Below are 21,650 nucleotides of genomic sequence, written 5' to 3'. Positions count from 1 at the left end.
CGTGGCCGGCGGTGGGCGGGGCCGCTAGGAAGCCGGCCCGGAAGCCCGGCGGGGGCAGCGGCGCCATGGCTCTGTGGGCCTCGGGAGGCCGCCTCGGCGCGCGTGGGTGCCTGGGCGTCGCCAGGCGACTGTGTCCCCGTTTCCGGAGCCTCGGCCCCCAGGGCGGGGAGGACGGGGACGGGTGAGTGCGTGGCTGCGGGGAGGGCCGCGGGGGAGGACCCGTCGCCCCAAGCGCTTCCAGGCGCCGCCGGGTCACATGGTGCCGCGAGGTCACGTGACGCCTCGGGCCGGCTTCTGCGCCTGCGCGGCTCGGCGGTCACCATGGCAACGCAGACGCCGCCGCCCCGGGGGGGTGGGGCCTGGGCTCTGGTCGCGGGCTGTCAACCAACCTCTTGGGTCTGTCAACGGGCTCCTTGGGCCTGGAGCGCTGTTCAGGGCTCAAAGCCCCGCTGCAGGGATCAGGACCCGAATCCCCACTCCTTTCTGTACTGGAAGACCTAACTAGGCCCCCGCTGGCCCCTGATTGTCCCCCTAGACCTTGGAACCCGAACCCCCTTCCCAGAACCAATAAAGTGGAAACCCCCCCCCCCCCCATTTCTAAAGGGTTCATATCTTTGAGGCGCCACTACCGGCTTTTGAATAAATAACCTTGGCATGCCACATTCTTTATCTTATTTTACTCTTTTAATTATTTTATTTTTATTTTTTGGTTTTTGGGCCACACTCGGCAGCACTCAGGGGTTCCTCTTGGCTCTGTGCTCAGAAATCGCTCCTGGCAGGCTCGGAGGATCATATGGAATACTGGGGATTGAACCCGAGTTCGTCCCGGCTTAGTTGCATTGCAAGGCAAACGCTCTCCTGCTGTGCTATTTCTTCGGCCCCATGTCATATTTTCAAAGGTTGAGCTAAGTAGTAAAGGCACATTGTGTGGCTTTTTGGAATGCTGATTTGGGAACCCTGTCTGGGCATATATTTATTTCTCTGGATTCCTGGAATATTCCTGGATTCCTGGGACCAGTTTCTTTTCCTCCTCCACCCCAAAAGCAAGGGTAGAGAGCAGGGAGATGGCTAAGTGCTTGATTTGCACATGGGAGGCCTGGGTTCCATCCCCAGCACTATATGGTCCTCTCAGCACACTGATGGTGACCCTAAATTATTTTTCTGTTTGTTTTTGGGTCACACCTGGTGGCACTCAGGGGTTACTCCTGGCTCTGCGCTCAGAAATTGCTCCTGGCAGGCACGGGGGACCATATGGGATGATGGGATTTGAACCATCATCCATCCTGGATCAGCTGTGTGCAAGACAGATACCCTACAGCTGTGCTATCTCTCCGACCCCCATGACCCTAAATTTTTTTTTTTTTTTTGAAAATTTTGGTTGAGTGATGGGAAGAATGGGGGAAAGTGGCCTGGATTGAGGCATGAATCAACTGTACCCTTTGCACCTTTGGGTGACCTGGAAAGTGATTCACTTCCTGTAAACTATTGTTTGCTTCAAGGTCATTTAAAAGTCGTATCGAGAAGGTTCCAGAATTAATAATGTGCTAAGTATACACTTAGAACAGCGCAGGGAACATGGAAAGTGGTAACCCACCTTTCAGGAATGATTTATTGAGCATCCACATTTCATCATTGTGGATGTGGTGAGACAGAGCTGGTCCCAGAGGGGTTGAAAACTATGAGGTATGGGGCCAGTGTGGTACAGAAGGCAAAGCACTTGCCTTGAACAAAGCGGGCCCAGGTTTGATCCCTACCACCCCAATTTGATCTCCTGAACACCACCTGGTGTGATCCTCGAGTTCAGTGCCAGTGATAAGAGTAAGCCCTGAGCACTGCCTGCTGTGGCTCTAAAACAAAATTTAAGAAAAAAGAATGAGGAATGGGACTGGGGAGATAGCACATGGCTGAAGGAATTTGCCTTGCATACAGCGGGCCCAGACTTGATCCCCTGCACTGGCAGAAGTGAGCTCTGCGTACAGAACCAGCAGTAGCCACAGCACTGTCAGGTGTGACCCAAGTGCACCTCCCACCTTCCAGTAAAAGATAGATCGGTGGTGTGTGTAACATGTGTAACACACATGAGGTACTGAGTTCCATCCCTGGCATTACATGACCCTCATCCTGGCCTTCTGTGGTCTCAATACAAAGATGAAAAAACCTAAGAGGATGACAGGAGGGTTACCACAAAAGAGACAAACGGGGCTGTCCTTCAGGAGCCCCGAAGGTGGTACCCCAGTGTTAGCCAGCACCCCATCACCATGTATGTTCTTCATTAGGTCACAGTCCTCCTTGAAGACATCCAAGATCCCCAAGATTTATACCAAAACAGGAGACAAAGGTAAGGTGGAGACAAATGAAAAAATGCAAGGGAAAACGTGGCCAGCTCATTTTTTAATTCTGCTATATTTCCGCAGCTATTAAAAAGTATCTCAGTAAACAGAAAGATGGACTGCTGTGAAGCAAAAAACAGGACTAAACAAAACAGAATAGTCGATGGTTAAGGCAGCTTTCAGAGCAGTTCACACTATGGGAATCCAGTGGGTAGTGTGTGTGTGTTTAGGTCTGCACAGAATTGTCTGAAAGGCTGCTCTTGGGCACATCCTATGGAAGGAGACTGAGTCGAGGGAGACAAGACTGAGCAGAAGAACTTTCTCATTTTATTTCTTTTATTTATTTACCAGCTGATTCTCTGCGATTACTCCTGGCTTTGGGAATCACTCCCGATGACCATAACAGATGCTGGGGATCAAAACCAGGTCATCTGCTTGCAAGACAAACACCCTTCCCACTGTCTTATCTCTCTGGTCCCAGAGAGCTTTCATTGCTCCCTCTATGCTTTTTTAGTATTTGATGATTCCCATTGATTGCCCTGAGCATTAGTCCGGCAGAGAAGGCATTTGCTGTGCACCCCGGAGCATAGCCAGAAGTAATTCTTTTTTTTTTTTTTTGGTTTTTGGGTCACACCTGGCAGCGCTCAGGGGTTCTTCCTGGCTCTATGCTCAGAAATGGCTCCTGGCAGGCTCAGGGGACCATATAGGATGCCGGGATTCGAACCACTGACCTTCTGCATGCAAGGCAAATGCTTTAGCTCCATGCTATCTCTCCGGCCCCCAGAAGTAATTCTTGATCACAGAGCCAGGAGAAACGTCTGAACACTTCCAGGTCAGGTCCAAAAACAACAGCAAAAAAAAAGTATTAGGTATGAAGTATTAAGATGTACCCCATTCCACCAAATACTATGCTTGAAATTGTTTGAAATGGGACCCGGAGAGATAGCACAGCGGCGTTTGCCTTGCAAGCAGCTGATCCAAGATCAAAGGTGGTTGGTTCGAATCCTGGTGTCCCACATGGTCCCCTGTGCCTGCCAGGAGCTATTTCTGAGCAGACAGCAGACAGCCAGGAGTAACCCCTGAGCACCGCAGGGTGTGACCCAAAAACCAAAAAAAAAAAAAAATTGTTTGAAATGACCAGATTTGTGTTTATAAGCATCTATGAACTCCAATAAAAGAAAGGGAACAATCTTGGAGGAGTACCTTTAGGGAAGTTGGCCTTGCCCCCCCCCCCCCAAGCCAGAGACCACCAGGGATAGCCTCCGAGAGGGCCCTTGAGGCACGTCTGCGCCCCGATGAGACTGAGGCTTGATTGGCCTTATGTTGGGTGATTGGGGAGAGTGTAGGTGTGGGAAGCTTTGCGCTGTGCTGGCCACTGTCAGACGTCAGGCACCCTGAGTGCCTGGACCATTTTTCTCTAGAAGGAGGGAGGGACAGCGAGTGACTGGTGAAGTTGCAGCCTTAGGCAGGGGTGCAAGAGATGGGAGAGCTCGACATGGAGGGAGTGGAGGGGAGAGAGAAGAGCCAGGAAGCGAATGCGACCATTGGTCCCTGGACTCTCATTGAGGCTAAGCCTTCTCACAGGGTTTTCTAGCACCTTCACTGGGGAACGGCGACCCAAAGACGACCGGGTGTTCGAGGCCTTGGGCACTGTGGATGAACTGAGCTCAGCCATCGGGTAAGGAGGGCCCAGGTGGGCCCTGAGCGGGAGTCAGTAGTGGGCCTTGGTGGCTACGATGAAGCATGACCCTTGGGAGCACAGGCCACCCCATGAGCCGGCCCCATATTGAGTGCCGGGGGTGAACAGGGAGACCTGCTCATGGGAGAGAACAGACACTGTGTAGAACGGGGGGGGGGGGGGGGGGGGAGGGGGGAAGGCCGGGGTCTGGGGGCCGGATGGTACCATGGTCAAAGGCTGTCTCCTGGCCCTGACTTTGGGGGCCTGGGTGTATTTCCGGGAGCTCTAGTAGGCAGGGGAACCTCCCATCTGGAGCAGGACCTGCAGTTGAGCCAGAGGGAAAGGGGGTGAAAGGAATGGTCCCCCCTGACTCTCAGCCCCTACAGCAACAGCCTCAGTGAGCACTGTTGGCAGAGCACAGGCCCAGGCTATGTGGCCTTCTGTGACCCAGGAGGTACCTGAAGGTGGCAGCAGCTGGCACACCTGGCTGTTCATTCTGTCTCGGAGCATATGGACCGACTTTGCAACATTGGCCGAGCGGTGACCTCTTCTGCCCCCATTTTCTGCTCTGGTGGATGAGAGAGTGCCATTGTCTCTGCCCAGGTCCCTGGGCTCCTGCAGGGCCTGAGTGTCCCACTGGACAAGCCTGTTAGTCATTCACCGTGAAAACGCCACGAAGCTTCCAGGGAGAGGTGGCCGGGGAACTTGCCTCATACGAGACTGGTGCCAGTTCCAGCCCTGGCACCACATATGGTTTCCCTCCTGCTCTCTGAGCACTAGCCCAGGAGTCATCCTGGAATGTAAAACCAGGAGGACGTTCTGAGCACCGCTGGGTGCATCCCCCAAACAAAGCAAACACAATACCGCATAGAAGGGCTGGAAAGATAGCACAGCGGTAGGGCATTTGCCTTGCACGCAGCTGATCCAGGACGGATAGTGGTTTGAATCCCAGCATCCCATAGGGTCCCCTGAGCTTGCCAGGAGTGATTTCTGAGTGCAGAGCCAGGAGTAACTCCTGAGCACCTCTGGGTTGCTCAGCCCCCGTTCCCTTCCCCTAAATACCACATAGAGGAACAGTCCAGCTGCCAGTGAAGGGCCTAAGGGGACAAGGAGCTCAGGCCAAGCACAGACTGTTGGCTGTTGGCCGCAGAGGAGCACTGCAAGCGTGGGGAGGACAACGTAGGCGGGCTTGGGTGAGGTGACACCGTGTGGGGCAGACCCTCAAGCCTACACCTAGTGCTCTGCTTTCAGGGGGCTCAGGGACTGACCTGACACCTGACTGACCCCTTGTTTCTGCTCTGTCCATGATGCTCAGGAGGCCGACTCCCACGGGGGTGGGGCAAGGGAGTGGATGGGGAGGGAGCGGGGTGCAGTGGGGTCCCCCCAAGCTGGAACCTGGCTCCTCCCACCCATCTGTGCCACCCCAGTGCTCCCACTTTGACTTCCCTTCTCTCCAAAGCCCCTGACACTCTGGGAAACCCTCAGTTCACTTCACTTTCTAGCCTCTGTCTTAAGGGCCCAGAAGGGGAGGGGTTCAGAGGGGAGGCAGTGTCAGGATCTTTATTCTACCCCAGGAGTTCCTGCATGGTCAGCATGCCTCCTCCAGAAAGCCTTCCCCAGCTGTCCTATGCCCCAGAACGCCGGCCAACTGGGCTCCCAGTTTCCCCTCTGACTGGGCCTGCGGTAGCCAGTCTGGCACCCAGCCTTGTGGCTTCCAGTCACCTGAGCCTGACCGGAGGCCGTGCCTGGAGCACTGCTGGGATGAGTCAGGAGACGCGGGGGGGGGGGGTGGAATTTAGGGCAGGGGCCACGCTAGGATGGTCCTGGCACCTGCAAGGACGACAGCCCAGCCCTTGTCCTGCAGGCTCGCCCTGGAAATCCTCTCAGAGAAGGGCCACCCAATGGCGGACGAGCTGCAGAGAGTGAGTGCCAGGCTGAGCCCCACACCCAGCTGGGCTCTGTGCCCCAGGCCAGGGCAGACTAACCCTCGACCTACTACCTACTACAGTTACTTCCTCTGTGGGCAGGGTGGAGGGGCTGCCCTCCTGCTTTGTGTGCAAAGGGGCACCCCCCAGACCAGGCTGGGGATGGTGCTGGAGGTCCCTGCAGGGTCTCCTCACCCCACGGCTGTATTGCCCCTGGCTTTGGAGAGGGTTGGTGGCGTGTTCTGCATTGCGCATCAGGGACCCTTACTAGGCGGGGCGGGAGCTGTGTCCACCTCGGCCTGGGAACCTGCAGTTGCTATGAGTCGGAGCAGCAAGAACCTTGGTTCACCTGCAGATGAGAAATCACCCTCAAATTCACCCGAGGCCTCACCTGACCCTAGCCTGAGCCCAGGCCCCACACAGGCTTCCGGCACAGTTCCCCTCCCCTTCTAGGACTCCTCAGAGACCCCTCCTAGTAGAGGGTGGCTGGGGCCCCTGGCCCCCATTGCTTGGCCCCAGCCCCGGGACTCCTGTCTCCTGTCAGAGGCTGATGCTGGCACAGATATGGGGGCACTGGAGGCTGATACAAAAGTCTGGCCGGGCACCTCTTCCCCCCTCATACCTCGGTTGCTCTTCCAGATTCAGTGCTTGCTGCAGGACATCGGCACTGCCCTGGCGACTCCGCGCTCCTCGGCCAGGGAGGCACACTTAAGTAATTTGCTCTCTCCCCCTCCACTCTCCCCCCCTTACCCAACCCTCACCCTTGCTCAGAGCCCCTGCCTGAATGGGGGTGTAGGGGCCAGGCCTCACCTGAGCAGTGTCTGGGGTATGCTTGAGCTCTTGGTCCTGGGAGGGTGGCGCCATTAGGGGCAGAGGGGTTGATGGTCTCCAGGAAGCCCCTGTCTGCCCTGACTCCCCAGAGCACAGCGCGTTTGAGGCAGGGCCGGTCCGGGAACTGGAAACGTGGATCGACAAGTATACGCACCAGCTGCCGCCACTCACGGCCTTCATCCTGCCGGTGGGTACTGCCTGGCCCCTCTTCAGCTTCGAAAGCATTTCAAAGAAAGTCCTTGTGCGGAGCGATAGTACATTGGGGAGGGTGTATGCCTTGCATGTGGCCGACCCAGATTCCATCCCCAACATCCCATAGGGCCCCCAAGACTGCCAGAAATGATTCCTGAGCATAGAGCCAGGAGAAACCCCTGAACACTGCGGGTGTAGCCCAAAACAAAGCCAAAAGAATTCCTAGCAGAGCTGCCCCGGAGAGGCGGACCTAGCCAGTCCTTGGGCAGCCGGGTGTGTGTGTGTGTGTGACCCCAGCCCCATCTTCAGGGTTTTGGAATGGTTCTAGGATGGGGCCCAGCCCTGCACAGGTGAGGAGGGGCTTCTGAGCCCCTCAGCCCCCAGCCTTGAGTCCCTTCTGGGTCTAGGGTAGCCCCTCCTTTAGACGGGGTTCGAGTGAGTGTGCCCCAGCAGGAAGTCCTCCGTCTGTCTGTCCAGTCAACCGGCCCAGCTGACTGCTCTTCTTTCAGTCCGGGGGAGTGAGCGGCGCTGCACTTCACTTCTGCCGGGCCGTGTGCCGCAGGGCCGAGCGGTGGTGAGTGGTGTTGTGTATGTAAATATTTTGGGGGATTACTATGACCTGCTACAAGTGGATCTGGGGGGAAGGCTTCTGGGGGACCCCCATGGCTCCTGCACATGGCTCCCATTCGTGCGAGCAGATTTCGAGGGTCTGTGCTGACGGGACCTCATCTGGCTTGGTTCAGGGGCCAGGGTTCGCCTTCTAGGTCCTCTACACCCCCGGCCTCTGGGGCCTGGCTCCTGGGGAGAGGGGTGCTTCCCTGCCCGGGCGTTGCCCAGTCTCAACTCCAAAGGATGGTAGCGGCTCCCTTGGGAATGGGGTGGTGTCTCCCAATCCCTGTCTGTCTCTGGGAGGCCACAGCCATAGACAGGTGCAGGGCAGCCACTCCACCTCCCAGCCACCTCCCCCTCATCCTCGGTGGGGCCCTTGTTCTACTGGGTTCCCTGGCACGGGGCTGAGCTGTGTGACCTGCTGTGGGCCCCTGCTGCAGCCTGACGGCCTGTGTTCCCCCTTCAGCGTGGTGCCCCTTGTTCAGTCAGGCGAGACAGATGCCAACGTGGCCACATTCCTGAACAGGTACACATATGGGGCTGGAGATGGTACGGACACTCTCCCCCATAAGTTGCACTGCGGGAGGGCTGAGGGCGGGGTCCCGTCCCATCCCTGAGGAAGTGGGGTGGGTGTCTCGTTGGCAGAGGAAAAAGCAACGGAATGCCTGGACCCATTCTCAGAACCCCCTGAAGCTGCCTGGGCCTGTCACTCAAAAGCCATCAGGCTCGGTGCCCCCGCAGCCACCCCAGGCCTGCTGACAGGATCCCACCCCGGGCCTCTGGCCTTGGCCTTTGCAGAGTGGGAGCAGGCATTCCCCGGCATCGAGGGAAAGCTGAGGATGGGGTGGGTGTGGTGTCGGGGCCTGGCCTTAGTGTTAGTGCTGTCACTTTCACGCCTGGGATGCTGGCAGCTCCCTTTTCTGGGGGCAGTGGGGCCAGGAGGCTCTGCCCATCCCCAAAGACGAGCCCCACGCCAGGTGCACCTCTTGTAGCAGCAGTCTGGGGATGTGGGGTCTGAACAGATCTCTCCTGTGATGGGGACAGGAGAGTGGGGGGACGCGGTGGCAGCTGAGCTGGGGGGTCCTGTAGGCCTCACTGCCCCGGGGGACGGGGCAGTGTTTCCAGAGCGGGCAATACCCCCAGTCGGGACCCAGCAGCCACCTAGTGGGGGGCAATCACTTCCAGGTGTAGTCAAGGCTGTGTCCTGCTCAAAGGAGGCACATTTTGGGGTGGGTGGCATGGAGTTTTTCTTTCCCCACTTTTCTTTCCCACTAAGTTGACAGTCTAGTGGCTAGAATGCCCCAGAACAGCCTGAGTGTCAGGAGACGCTCAGTGGCACGGCAAAGCAGGAGCGTACTGGTGGCCTGTGACCTGCCCCATGTCCTGTGGTGCCCAGCTCAGCCCCTGCCTGCTGTCCCCACTGACTTGGCCAGTTCTTGGCCAGTGCTGCCAAGGACTTTCCAGAATGTCAGTGGGGTCCAGGTGCCACTCTGCCTGCACCTCCCCAGTGGCCTTCGGTGACCCTGAGGCCACAGATGCAGAAACAAGACGCAGCCTGAATGGTCCACAGTCGCCTGTAAGGCCAAGCGGGTGGTGGCAGCGGCCCTGAGTGCTGCCTAGCAGGCTCAAGTGGGCCAGTTTGCCTTGATTTCTCCCTCTGCTCGGACCCTGCTGACTCCCTTAACTGTCCCCACAGGCTCAGCGACTACCTCTTCACCGTCGCCCGGGTTTGCAGCTATGAAGGAGGGTAGGACCGAGACGATCTACAGGAAGGTTCGGCCGGGACCCCCCAGGCCTGAGCTGACAGGCAGGTGCAATGGAGCGGTGGGCAGCACAGGAAGGAGGAGCCTCGGCTTCACTGACCCACAGGGGCCGGGCCAGGCTCTGGCCCCATCACCCGTTTTGCCCCCGGAACGTGGCTGCTTCAGAGAACGGGCCCTGACCCAGCTGGGATCTGGGCTACAAGGAGATGGAATGAGGCAGTATTGTGAGAAGGAGGCGAGAAAGACTGCTGGAGGAGAACTCGGGGAGCAGAGGGAAGGGGGCCCCTGATTCCCATCACCTAGCAGGGACCCCACCCTCAGCACTGGGACCACCCTGAACCTGCACTGGGATAGCCCTGGGCCCCCAGAACAATGCTGGCGGCTGGAGAGGAGCTGCAGGAAACGGAAAATAAAGGAGAAAGGCAACACCGTCGGGGGACCATCTCTGCACTTCGTTCTGGGGAGTTCTCTGAAGGAGCGCAAGCCGGGAAATTGAGGGAGGGGCGCAGCCAGGGAGGCTGGCTCTGTGGGGAGTGTGTTTTCTGTGACTGAGTACACGTGTGTGTCTGGCCTTTGCCGTCCCATGCTGGTTCTTTCCCCACCACTGGGGGACTTAGCAGGGGAGGAGCAGAAGTTCCTGAGAGAAGGGCTTGAGGTTTTGGGGGTTGGCACCTCTGAGCACCATCCCCAGCCTTTCCTCGGCGTGGGGGGAGCCACAGCTGCTCGATCGACAGGCAAGACCCAGGGTTGAGCACCAGAAGGGCACTACAGCCTTATTCCTGAGGCTAAGGTGGCTGGGGGTGCCAGCGAATCCCCCAGGCATCTGGAGGGAGGGTCTGCCCTGCCAGGCAGCCGTTGTGAAGAGATGAGATGGCCCAGGTCAACCACAGCAGGTCTCCGTGTGGCACCACATCCAGGCCACAGCTGCACTGCTTGCTCAGATGTCCCTGCCCGCGCCAGCTGTGTCCTTGCCACTCCTGGCAGGAAGTGACGGCAGCAGCTCAGGCCCTGCTGCAGGAGGCCCCATCCGGCCACCCACCCCAAGCAGCTGGCCACTCCGGCTGGTCGCAACATCAGCAGTCCTGTGTGTACTGGCGCCTCTCTCAGCCCTCCTGAGCTGGAAGAACAGGTAGGGCTCGTGTCTTCTGGGTCTTTCCATTCCTGCCGGGTGAGAAAGGAGGCACCTCAGGGCGCAGGCTGGTGACCAACTGGACTGCAGGTGTCCTTCGAGGACAGGACAAGACAGGTGAAGATGTGTCGGTCATTTCAGGCAGGCAATTTCACGTCTCTCTGTGAGGGCAGCAGCAGATCTAGGGCTCTACTTGAGGCCAAGAACCACCTCCAGGGACACAGAATCATCCCTGACCTGAGGTGTTTGTTTTTTTTTTTAAAGTTTACAGCGTCATCTCCTGAAGGAAATGAACCCCTGACCCGAGTTTTACCCTTGACTTGAGCAGACCCAGCGCAGCAGCTTTGGTGGGAGGGGAGCTGGGCCTGCCAGGGTCTGGCCCACCCATGCTCAGGGGCCCAGGAGATGTTTCCCACAGTCCCAGGCTAGGAAAAACAAATCTCCTTTGGGATTCACAGAAGGGCTTGGCCCAGACACACCCCTTCCCTTTCCCACCTGTGGAATGTGAGCAAGATGGACGCTGAGCCCTGCCTCGCTTTCCTGTGTGTCGAGCACTGTGTCCCATGAGCACTGCAGTCTTGGGGCCCACCTGTTGTCCCCTGGCCTGTCTGCACACACCCTTCTGACCATCCTATGTGTCTGAGCCCAGGGCTAGGAAACAACCTTTTTGTTTCTTGGGCTACACTTGGCAGCACTCAGGGGTTACTGCTGGCTCTGCACTTGGGAGTCACTCCTGGTAGGCTCGGGGACTCTGGGATGCTGGAGATTGAATCTGGGTCAGCTGCGTGCAAGGCAAATGCCCTCCCCACTGTGCTATCGCTCGGGCTCCCCTTTTTATTCATTTGCTGTTTCCCTGAACATAATTATTGGCATCATTATAATATTTTGGAAATATTGGCTGAAGGTACTAGAGAGAGTGCAGCTGGTAGACACTTGCCTCGCATCTGGCCTTTTTGGGTTTGATCCCTGGGACCCCCTAGGGTCCCTCAAGCCCCGCCAGGAGCATGGCTGGTAGTGGTCCAAAAACCAACCACAAAAGACATCACAATGGATGGGGCTGGAGAGAGAAGACTGACCGAGCAAGGAAGACACTGCACACAGCTGGCCTGGGTTTGATCCCTGGCAACCCCTCTGGTTCCAACCAAACCCCACAAGGAGTGACAGGAGTGAGCCTTGAGGATAGCAGGATATGTACCCCCCTAGACCCACGTAAACAAAACAAGCTCAAATCAGAGCACTAGGGAGAGTTTTTTATAAAATGACTTGAAGCTTTTTCCCTGTTTGCATTTGTGTCTTTATATTTGGTTGCCTGACTCCCTCCCCTCCTCTCTTGCAGCTGTTTTAATATCACCTGATTTAAAATTCCCATTGGGGTGTGGCTGGAGTGATACCACAATGGATAGGGTGTTTGCCAACCCAGGGTCGATCCTGGCATCCCATTATGGTTCCCCCAACCTGCCAGCAGTGATTCCTGCTCGCAGAGCCAGGAGAAACCCCTGAGCACTGTTAGGTGTGACACAGTGACCCAATAATGCAAAGCTTTTTTTCACTGGAGTATGCATCCTAGCGATATCCAGGGTAGCTCTCGGCAGTGTGGGAGGACCATGTGGTATGGAAGGAGCAAACCTCGAACGACAATGTCACCCCTCTCCTCTGTACCTTCTGCCGACAGCCCTTCCCATCCTGTTATAACTGCTGAGCCTTTAAGAGTTCAGACACGTTTTGATTCTAATTGAAGGTAATTTGGGGTGTAATAAATTCCTCAAGAACACTAATACCCGTTAGTGCCCAGCAGAGTTTTGGGGAGTCACAGGCTGGCCTAGACTAGCCACTGGGGATACTGCGGAATCTTGGGGGTGTCCCTGGTGCTGTCCTACTCTGTGAATTCAGGTAATTCAGAAGAAGGCTTTGTGTATACACACACATACACACACACACACACACACACACACACGAATTGTCACTAATTTCCACACACACACACACACAAATTGTCACAAATTTCTGCACAGTTGCATGAATGCTGGGTCACAGTTTCCTGAGCCATGTAGGCCCCTCAGGGTCCATGTCCACCTTCCCAGCAACCTCTTTGCGGGGCTGCAAAGGTTCTGCCTTGAAGACTGAGAGGGAGATGCTAGCTTGGCCGCTGGGCCTTCGGGAGATCTTATGGGAGCTGGCGTGTCCCAAATCGCCTGGCAGACAGAACCCCATACAGCTATTGTTCCGGGGACATCACAGAGCTACTATTCTGGGGGAGCCCATAGAGCAGCTGTTTCAGATATATTCCTTGTGCTGGAGAAGGACATACAAAGAGGGGCACATCTGCCATGATCAGTGGTCAAAGGGGCTTGACTCTAGGTCATTTCTCCTCCCTCGAGGAGAGCTCTGGTGAATGGAGATAACATCTACCAGCACTGTGCTGCTCCTGAGACATTCCCAAGCCTCAATATTCATGCTTACCTTCTCCCCAGTGCCTCACTTTCCCCTAGTTATCTTTCTGCTATGTCCTGCCACCCTGCACGTATCCCAATTCCTCTCGTCCGATAGAAGCATTGTTGAAACGGAATATAAAGGGTCTCTGGCTGTAGGCCTGGGACCCTTTCTTTCCCAACTATCAGCTGGCTCAGTCCCGGATGCACTGGAGGAGGGAAGCTGACCCTTGCTGGCTGGTTGAGTGAGAGCAATTGGTGCCTGGACAGGGGACAGTGAATGGCAGGGCTGGGCCTTTGGGTTCTGCAGGAGGAGGAGGAGGATCAACAGCCCCTTTCCTGCCTCCCTGCCTCCTTGGATTTGCCGCTGCTTCGCCTGCCAGCTGGGGACGACTGGCTCTCCCCAGACAGTCACAAAGACGCCGTGAGTCAATACTCAGCACCTCTTAGCAAGCGCTGGCCGCTGTTGTCCTCGTTTATAGTATTGTTTGATTGCAAGTTCCAGCCGAGTCATCCTGGTCAGCTCCATAACACAGGGCCTCGAGCCTCTGTTGTAACTGGGGAGGAGATTCCTGTTCCAGAGCAGCATTCAGCAGTAAAACCACAGGCTGACCTGGGACGGTGGCTCAAAATGCAGCTGTTCTGATTAACTGGGTTTTGTTCTAGTCAGGCCCAGCGGGTGTACCCCCTGTGTAGGTGTCTGGCTTTGATTTGCTGAGGGTGGGTCCCTGTCATGCCAAGCCGATGAGGGGATGGCCTGCAGGCACGGAGGGACTGACTGATGTCCTCAGCCTCTTTTTTTTTTTTTTTTTTTTTTTGGTTTTTGGGCCACACCCGGTGACGCTCAGGGGTTACTCCTGGCTATGCGCTCAGAAGTCGCTCCTGGCTTGGGGGACCCTATGGGACGCCGGGGGATCGAACCATGGTCCGTCCTAGGCTAGCATAGGCAAGGCAGGCACCTTACCTCTAGTGCCACCGCCCGGCCCCCTCAGCCTCTTTTACAGAGAAGGAAACTGAGGCTGCCACCATAATCGTCATGACCTCAAGCGTTCTGGTGGCACCTCAGGGGGACCATTCCTTGGACTTCGGTGAGGCTGAAGCTCTGGATGACATCACCCCAGTTTAAAGACGAGAGGAGGGAGATGATACCTACGCCCCACTGGCCTATAAAGAGGAGCTGGGCTTGAAAGCAGGCTCTGGGCCCCTTTCCCAACACTTAGCCACTTAGTGTGTGACTGTACCCCAAAGCCAGGCTCATTTTCCTCACTGTGTGCGAGTTACTCCCCCCATCCCTACCTCTGCTGAGTCTCCCAGTGAGTCACAGCCATCAGAAGAAGGACCCCTGAATTGTTTTCCCAGGGATCAAGAGTGAGGGTGTGATATTTTTTGGGGGGGGGTTACACCCGGCGGAGCTCAGGGGATACTTTTGACTCTGTGCTCAGAAATTGCTCCTGGCAGGCTGGTGGTGGAGGGACCATATGGGATGCCAGGATTCGAACCGGAGGTCTGTCCACGTCCAAGGCAAAAATGCCTTACCACTGTGCTATCACTCCAGCCCTGAGAGCATGATTTTTTTTTTCTTTTAACTTTGGGGCAACAGCTGCCAGTGCTCAAGGTTCTCTGTGCTCAGGAATCACTCCTGGCTATCTCGGGACCCTATGGGATGCCAGGGACCAAATCTGGGTTGTCCTGTGCAAGGCAAATGTCCTCCCCACAGAGCTATTGTTCTGGCCCTGGGAGTGTGATTGGCTAATTAGGGATGCAGAGAGAGAAGAAGGTGGTGCAAGCCCCCAGTACAGTGCCCCTTCTGGGGAATGAGGAGAAGCAGTCAGGTGCAGAGATGGTTCAACTTAAGGCAGAAGGGGACCAAGCACCCTCAGGCCTGTGAGGCTGGATGACCTGTCCCACCACTGTCTCCAGGAGGGCAGAACTGTGGGCTGTGCAAGACCCTCACATCCCCTCACAAGCCCCACGCGGGCACCTTAACAGGCCGATCACCTTGGAAGGGTAGAGCTCACATTAATGGCAAAGGGTCGTTTATTCTTGTTGATAAAATTGATGGCTTCACCCCAGGCATATCTGTCAACCCCGGAGTGAGTGGCCCAGCAAGACTGCGGAGCCGTGCACACATCTGTTCACTCTGCGGGAGCTGTAGAGGGAAATGAGGGTCCCCATCATTCAACCAGGTGTGGCAGTGCAGGAAGGCGGCTCTGAGCTGCTCTGGGGAGGGACTGAGCCCGTGACTTGGGTCCAGCCCTGGGTTATCCACGATGTAGGGAGAAAGGCGTGGGGCGGAGGGCTGTTCTGAGCCTGGGGAGAGACAGGGACAGGGAACCTCTACCTTTCAGCTTTGGGGAGTTCTGGAGATGGGGATATGAGTTCCAGAGGGCAATTCGGCAAGTCTCCCAAGAGGCAGAGCAAGTTAGAGAAATGGGAGATGGGGATGAGGCTGGAGAGCACACTGCCTGAAGTAAAAATTCAATTAATAACTTGGGGCCGGCGAGGTGGCATTAGAGGTAAGGTGTCTGCCTTGCAAGCACTAGCCTAGGACGGACCGCAGTTCGATCCCCCAGCATCCCATATGGTCCCCTCAAGCCAGGGGCGATTTTTGAGCACATAGCCAGGAGTAACCCCTGAGTGTCAAATGGGTGTGGCCCCCCAAAAAAGATTAAGAACAGTCCTTGATGGTGCTGGATGATGGTGGATGGAGGGTGAGGCCTTTCTAGCCCAGGCCAGGTTCCTGCACCTTCTTCCAGCCGGTGGGTCTGAAGGGTCAAGATATGGGCGAGGAAATGACCCACAAGCAGTCAATAGAAGTCAGGAGGCAGGGCCCGGAGAGATAGCACAGCGGCGTTTGCCTTGCAAGCAGCCGATCCAGGACCAAAGGTGGTTGGTTCGAATCCCGGTGTCCCATATGCGCCCCCCCCCCCCCCCGTGCCTGCCAGGAACTATTTCTGAGCAGACAGCCAGGAGTAACCCCTGAGCAATGTCGGTGTGGCCCAAAAACCAAAAAAAAGAAAAAAAAAAAAAAAAAAAGAAGTCAGGAGGCATGAAGCTTCAGTAATAATATGTCCTAGCCACCATGTGTGGCTTCTAAGCTACACCTTTTTTTTGTTTTGTTTTTGGGCCACACCCAGCGGTGCTCAGGGGTTACTCCTGGCTGTCTGCTCAGAAATAGCTCCTGGCAGGCATGGGGGACCATATGGGACACCGGGATTGGAACCAACCACCTTTGGTCCTGGATCAGCTGCTTGCAAGGCAAACACCGCTGTGCTATCTCTCCGGGCCCCTAAACTAAACTTTTAAGAGCCCCTCTTGCTGCCCTGCATCTAATCCTGACTCTGACATCTCTCCATGCTGCCTCCTCCTGCTGAGGCTTCTTGCTGAATCTCTCGCTTATTCTCTCTCAATCTCCCTACTATCCCCAAGGCAACCCCATTGTTAGCAACCACAGATCCTTCCCAGCAGTGGGAGGGCTTCCCTCTCCAGGTGAGATAGGAGGAAATTGGGATGGTTACATCTGACTGCTGTGGATCATTTCCTCACCATTTTCCTGAACCCTCAGGCCAGAGGCAGGCAGGGGATGCAGGAGCCAGCCTGGCCGAGAACAGATCCACCATCACCCAGCACCACTTAGGACTCTTGTTCATTTAATGGTTACTTCAATACAGCTGGAGAAAAACACTTTAAAGATGTTCAGTGCAAAAAATAATTGATTCACCTTTTTGGGTACAAATGGATAAGGAATGGATTGCTGGTAATCTAATTTGAAGGAAGGGATATGCTGTGTTGCTACAAATGGCAACGCTGCCAAGGAACTTTGGGTCCCACTCTGCCTTGTCAGAAGCAGTATTCACACAAATGAAAAATCTCAGACACAAATGCATAATAAGAATATAAACCTTAGGGGGCCGGGCGGTGGCGCTAGAGGTAAGGTGCCTGCCTTGCCTGCGCTAGCCTAGGACGGACCGCGGTTTGATCCCCCGGCGTCCCATATGGTCCCCCAAGCCAGGAGCGACTTCTGAGCGCATAGCCAGGAGTAACCCCTGAGCGTCACTGGGTGTGGCCCAAAAACCAAAAAAAAAAAAAAAAAAAAGAATATAAACCTTAGGACCGGAGAGATAGAATGAGGTAAAGCATTTGCCTTGCATGCAGAAGGTTGGTGGTTCAAATCCCAGCATCCCATATGGTCCCCTGAGCATGCCAGGAGCAATTTCTGAGCATAGAGCCAAGAGAAACCCCTGAGTGCTGCTGGGTGTGACCCAAAAACAAAAAACAAACAAACAAACAAAAAAGAAAGAGTGTAAACCTTCCCTCAGAAACACCATGGATTATTCCCCAAAATGTGGGTAGGAAACAAACTGTGACCTCATCAGGTAACCTAAATAATAAGCTGATACCACATAATGATGCAGAGACTGTTAGTAGTGGAAAGGACCAGTTCCAGAATCTTGATGCTCTAAATCATGGAACTGGCCCTGCTCTCACCGGACTTCATAACTTAGGAAACACTTGTTACAGGAATTCAGTGCTACATGCTTGGATAATATTCCCAGTTGGATGGATTCCTTTTACCAGAACCATTATAAGAAGGATATCAGGTCAAATCTGTTGGAACATAAGTGGCAGAAGAGTTTGGTAAGATAATAAAAGCTTGTGGTCAGGACAACACAGGTATATCAACCCAAAACAATTTAAAATGACTGATGGAAAGATAAACAGTTTACAGGAGACAGTCAACAGGTTTCACATGAACGACTATTTTTTGGGGGGGGCACACCCGGCGATGCTCAGGGGTTACTCCTGGCTGTCTGCTCAGAAATAGCTCCTGGCAGGCATGGGGGACCATATGGGACACCGGGATTCGAACCAACCACCTTTAGTCCTGGATCGGCTGCTTGCAAGGCAAACGCCGCTGTGCTATCTCTCCGGGCCCATGAATGACTCTTCTTGATGGGGAGTCTTCATTAGGACTTGAACAAAGCTGAGATGCCCAATAGACAAATAGAGGAAAATAAAGATCATCTTGTTGCCTCAACAGCTGTAAAACAAGCTTGGCCGGGACACAGGTACTTAAATGCTACACTTTTCCAAGGTCAGCTTAAATCTACAATGCAATGCCTCATCTGCCTCCGAGAATCTTAGACATCAGAAATCTTTACTCATTTATCCTTGCCTTTGACATCTATAGGTAAAAGTATGTTACAAGATTCCCTTAAAGTGTTTTTTTTTTGGGGGGGGTCACACCCGGCAGTGCTCAGAGGTTACTCCTGGCTCTATGCTCAGAAATCGCCCCTGGCAGGCACAGGGGACCATATGGGATGCTGGGATTCGAACCACCGTCCTTCTGCATGAAAGGCAAATGCCTTACCTCCATGCTTTCTCTCCAGCCCCCCTTAAAGTGTTTTTTAAAGAGGAAGAACTAAAAGACATTAATAGGGTTTATTGCAGCCACTGTGACAGATCAGGATTCCTTAAAAAAGACAGAAATATGGACACTACCACCTCTGCTCTTAATACATTTGAAATGCTTCTTCTACAATGGCAAGAAGATGAAAAAACTACAGACCTGAATTCTTTAGAAAACCTTGACTGGTCATAATACATTATGGACTTGAAGAACAACCATGAAGAATACAATTTATTCTCTTTCTTGAACAGTATGGTGAAATGGAAAAGGGTCATTGTACAGCTTATTGTAAAAATATGACCAAAAAAAGTCGTTTTAAATTGATGGTCAAGAAATTGCAGAAATAGCTAACTTGTCTGTAAAATCTTGAGCAGTTTATTTTCTTTTTTATACTTCAAAGCAACTTGCTGCAACAAATACAGCTGATTAAATTCGTGGGTGTCTAATTGAATGCTCTTTAGAGATGGCAATAATAATGTTCTAACTTTTTTTTAACAGAAAAACATCTGCAGTGGGGCTGGAGAGATAGCAAAGCAGTAGGGCGTGGCCAACCTAAGACAGACCTGTGTTCGATTCCCAGCATCCCATCTGGTCCCCGAGCCTGCCAGGAGAGATTTCTGACCATAGAGCCAGAAGTATATTCTGAGTGCTGCCAAGTGTGGCCCAAAAAGAAAAAAAGAAAAAGACAGCTTCACATGCAGACTCCCACTATAGTGTTCATGATTGGAATGTTAATTTATGTTTTAATTTCTTTCTTTCTTTTTTTTTTTTTTTGGGCCACACCCGGCATTGCTCAGGGGTTACTCCTGGCTGTCTGCTCAGAAACAGCTCCTGGCAGGCACGGGGGACCCTATGGGACACCGGGATTCGAACCAACCACCTTTGGTCCTGGATCGGCTGCTTGCAAGGCAAACGCCGCTGTGCTATCTCTCCGGGCCCTATGTTTTAATTTCTATTCTATTATGTTTTTTTTTTTTTTTTTTTTTTTTTTTTTTTTGTTTTTGGGCCACACCCGTTTGATGCTCAGGGGTTACTCCTGGCTAAGTGCTCAGAAATTGCCCCTGGCTTGGGGGGACCATATGGGACGCCGGGGGATCGAACCGCGGTCCGTTCCTTGGCTAGCACTTACAAGGCAGACACCTTATCTCTAGCGCCACCTTCCCGGCCCCTCTATTCTATTATGTTTATACTAGTAATCTTAATCCTTTTGTTAATGATCCGTTGAGATATAGTTTGGATGTCCCAGTTTAACATCACAGTGATATTTTCTGTTGCTCTCCTAATACAGTGCTCATTATGATGTCTTAACAATTTTTTTTCTTTTTTTGGGGGGGTTGGGTCAGACCCGGCAGTCCTCAGGAGTCACTCCTGGCTCCACACTTAGAAATTGCTACTGGGAGGCTCGGGGGACCCTATGGGATGCTGGGATTCGAACCACAATCCTTCTGCATGCAAGGCAAACGCCCACCTCCGTGCTATTTCTCTGGTCCCTTCTCTGTACAGCTTTTAAGCATATCTCTTTAACCTGTCTATTCTCTATTGCATATTTCATTGTGTAGTCACAGCTTCCCCCTTCTCTTTAGCTTTGCTAGTAGGAGTTCTTAGAAGACAGCACCCTTGAAGTTGTGCTCTTCGCAGAGCCAGGCTAGGGATTGTTTGGTTTATTATCTCCTTGGGTCTCTGAGTACTGGTGGGTGTGGCTCAAAAACCAAAAAATAAAATAAAATTAGATTTGGAGTCTACTGGGGTGGTCTTCTATCTCCCACACTTACCCAGAGTGGTAGCAGCAGAGTTTGGGTTGTAGGTGGGTGTCTGGACATTCCCTTCATGTGTGTGTGTGTGTGTGTGTGTGTGTGTGTGTGTGTGTGTGTGTGTGTCTGTGAGTCCGGGTGCTGCCGGGGGGCCCTGCGGAGGCCCCAGCCCAGCCCCAGCCCGACCCTCACAGCCCTGCACTCCCGGGGCCTGGCTCCTGCGCCCAGCCAACCCGCGAAGACCCGGGTTCGATCCCCAGCATCCCGCAGGGTTCCCCGAGCCTGCCAGCGCAATTTCTGAGCACAGAGCCAGGAGTGACCCCTGAGCGCCACTAGGTCTTGGACCATGTAGGTAGTTCAAGGGTGAAGACTTTAGTTCTTGAGCTCCACTGGGCACCCCAAGAGTGACTGTCCCCTCCCCAACTTTATTATTGTGATTCAAATAAACACAAATAAGCATCGTTGAGGGCCAGAGGGATAGCACAGCAGATATACCGTATTTTCCGGTGTATAAGACAACTGGGCGTATAAGATGACCCCCTACTTTTCCTGTTAAAATATAGGGTTTGGAGAGCACTCCGCATGCCAGGATTTCTGGGTGTCTTTGCCTGGTATGTTGGGGGCTCTGGGCAGGACAGCTAGCCACAGGCCCCCTGGGCTGACCACCTAGTCCAGGGGTCCAAGGTCCCCCCAAACCTGGTGGGTCTTCAAGGCCACGCCTGGTTAATTGGGCCCTGGGGGGAGGGGGGGGGAGAAATTCCTCCCTAGGCATCCAAAAATTACAGAGGCACAGCTGGGCTCAGAGCACTCCGCATGCCAGGATTTCTGGGTCTTTGCCTGGTATGTTGGGGGCTCTGGGCATGACAGCTAGCCACAGGCCCCCTGGGCTGACCACCTAGTCCAGGGGACCAAGGTCCCCCCAAACCTGGTGGGTCTTCAAGGCCACGCCTGGTTAATCGGGCCCTGGGGGGAGGGGGGGGAGAAATTCCTCCCTAGGCATCCAAAAATTACAGAGGCACAGCTGGGCTCAGAGCACTCCGCATGCCAGGATTTCTGGGTCTTTGCCTGGTATGTTGGGGGCTCTGGGCAGGACAGCTAGCCACAGGCCCCCTGGGCTGACCACCTAGTCCAGGGGACCAAGGTCCCCCCAAACCTGGTGGGTCTTTAAGGCCACGCCTGGTTAATCGGGCCCTGGGGGGAGGGGGGGAGACATTCCTCCCTAGGCATCCAAAAACTACAGAGGCACAGCTGGGCTCAGAGCACTCCGCATGCCAGGATTTCTGGGTCTTTGCCTGGTATGTTGGGGGCTCTGGGCAGGACAGCTAGCCACAGGCCCCCTGGGCTGACCACCTAGTCCAGGGGACCAAGGTCCCCCCAAACCTGGTGGGTCTTTAAGGCCACGCCTGGTTAATCGGGCCCTGGGGGGAGGGGGTGAGAAATTCCTCCCTAGGCATCCAAAAACTACAGAACCGCGCGGGGGCGTGAGCCCCCGCGCGTACTTCATGTACTTCATGTATTCAGAATATTCCTTATTCTTATGTTATGTTTTGCATATACAGAATGTTTATATTGTATTCTGCCCTTTCCCACACCCATACAAAGC

General features: G+C 54.3%; 1 protein-coding gene across 1 annotated transcript; it reads left to right on the top strand.

Moving 5' to 3' along the window:
* Nucleotides 1-43: 43 nt before the first annotated feature.
* Nucleotides 44-9,447, top strand: MMAB (metabolism of cobalamin associated B). Its single transcript, XM_049767870.1, has 9 exons — nucleotides 44-181; nucleotides 2,277-2,338; nucleotides 3,915-4,008; nucleotides 5,873-5,930; nucleotides 6,573-6,645; nucleotides 6,854-6,951; nucleotides 7,466-7,530; nucleotides 8,032-8,091; nucleotides 9,262-9,447. The coding sequence occupies exons 1-9, from the start codon at nucleotides 66-68 to the stop codon at nucleotides 9,314-9,316; spliced, it is 681 nt and encodes a 226-aa protein (XP_049623827.1). The 5' UTR covers nucleotides 44-65; the 3' UTR covers nucleotides 9,317-9,447.
* The last annotated feature ends 12,203 nt before the right edge of the window (nucleotides 9,448-21,650 follow it).

The sequence above is a fragment of the Suncus etruscus genome, chromosome 2, assembly GCF_024139225.1.
Source record: "Suncus etruscus isolate mSunEtr1 chromosome 2, mSunEtr1.pri.cur, whole genome shotgun sequence".
Taxonomy (NCBI): Eukaryota; Metazoa; Chordata; class Mammalia; order Eulipotyphla; family Soricidae; genus Suncus; species Suncus etruscus.
The sequence above is the reverse complement of the archived record's forward strand: the minus strand, read 5'-3'. Positions and strand labels throughout refer to the sequence as shown.

What these genes read in the sequence shown, in the direction of transcription:
- MMAB (XM_049767870.1), top strand. Translation starts at nt 66, where the DNA reads ATGGCTCTGTGGGCCTCGGGAGGCCGCCTCGGCGCGCGTGGGTGCCTG. An exon ending in GGCGGGGAGGACGGGGACGG is followed by an intron (nt 182 to 2,276) that starts GTGAGTGCGTGG and finishes GTTCTTCATTAG; the next exon opens with GTCACAGTCCTCCTTGAAGA. An exon ending in GAACTGAGCTCAGCCATCGG is followed by an intron (nt 4,009 to 5,872) that starts GTAAGGAGGGCC and finishes CTTGTCCTGCAG; the next exon opens with GCTCGCCCTGGAAATCCTCT.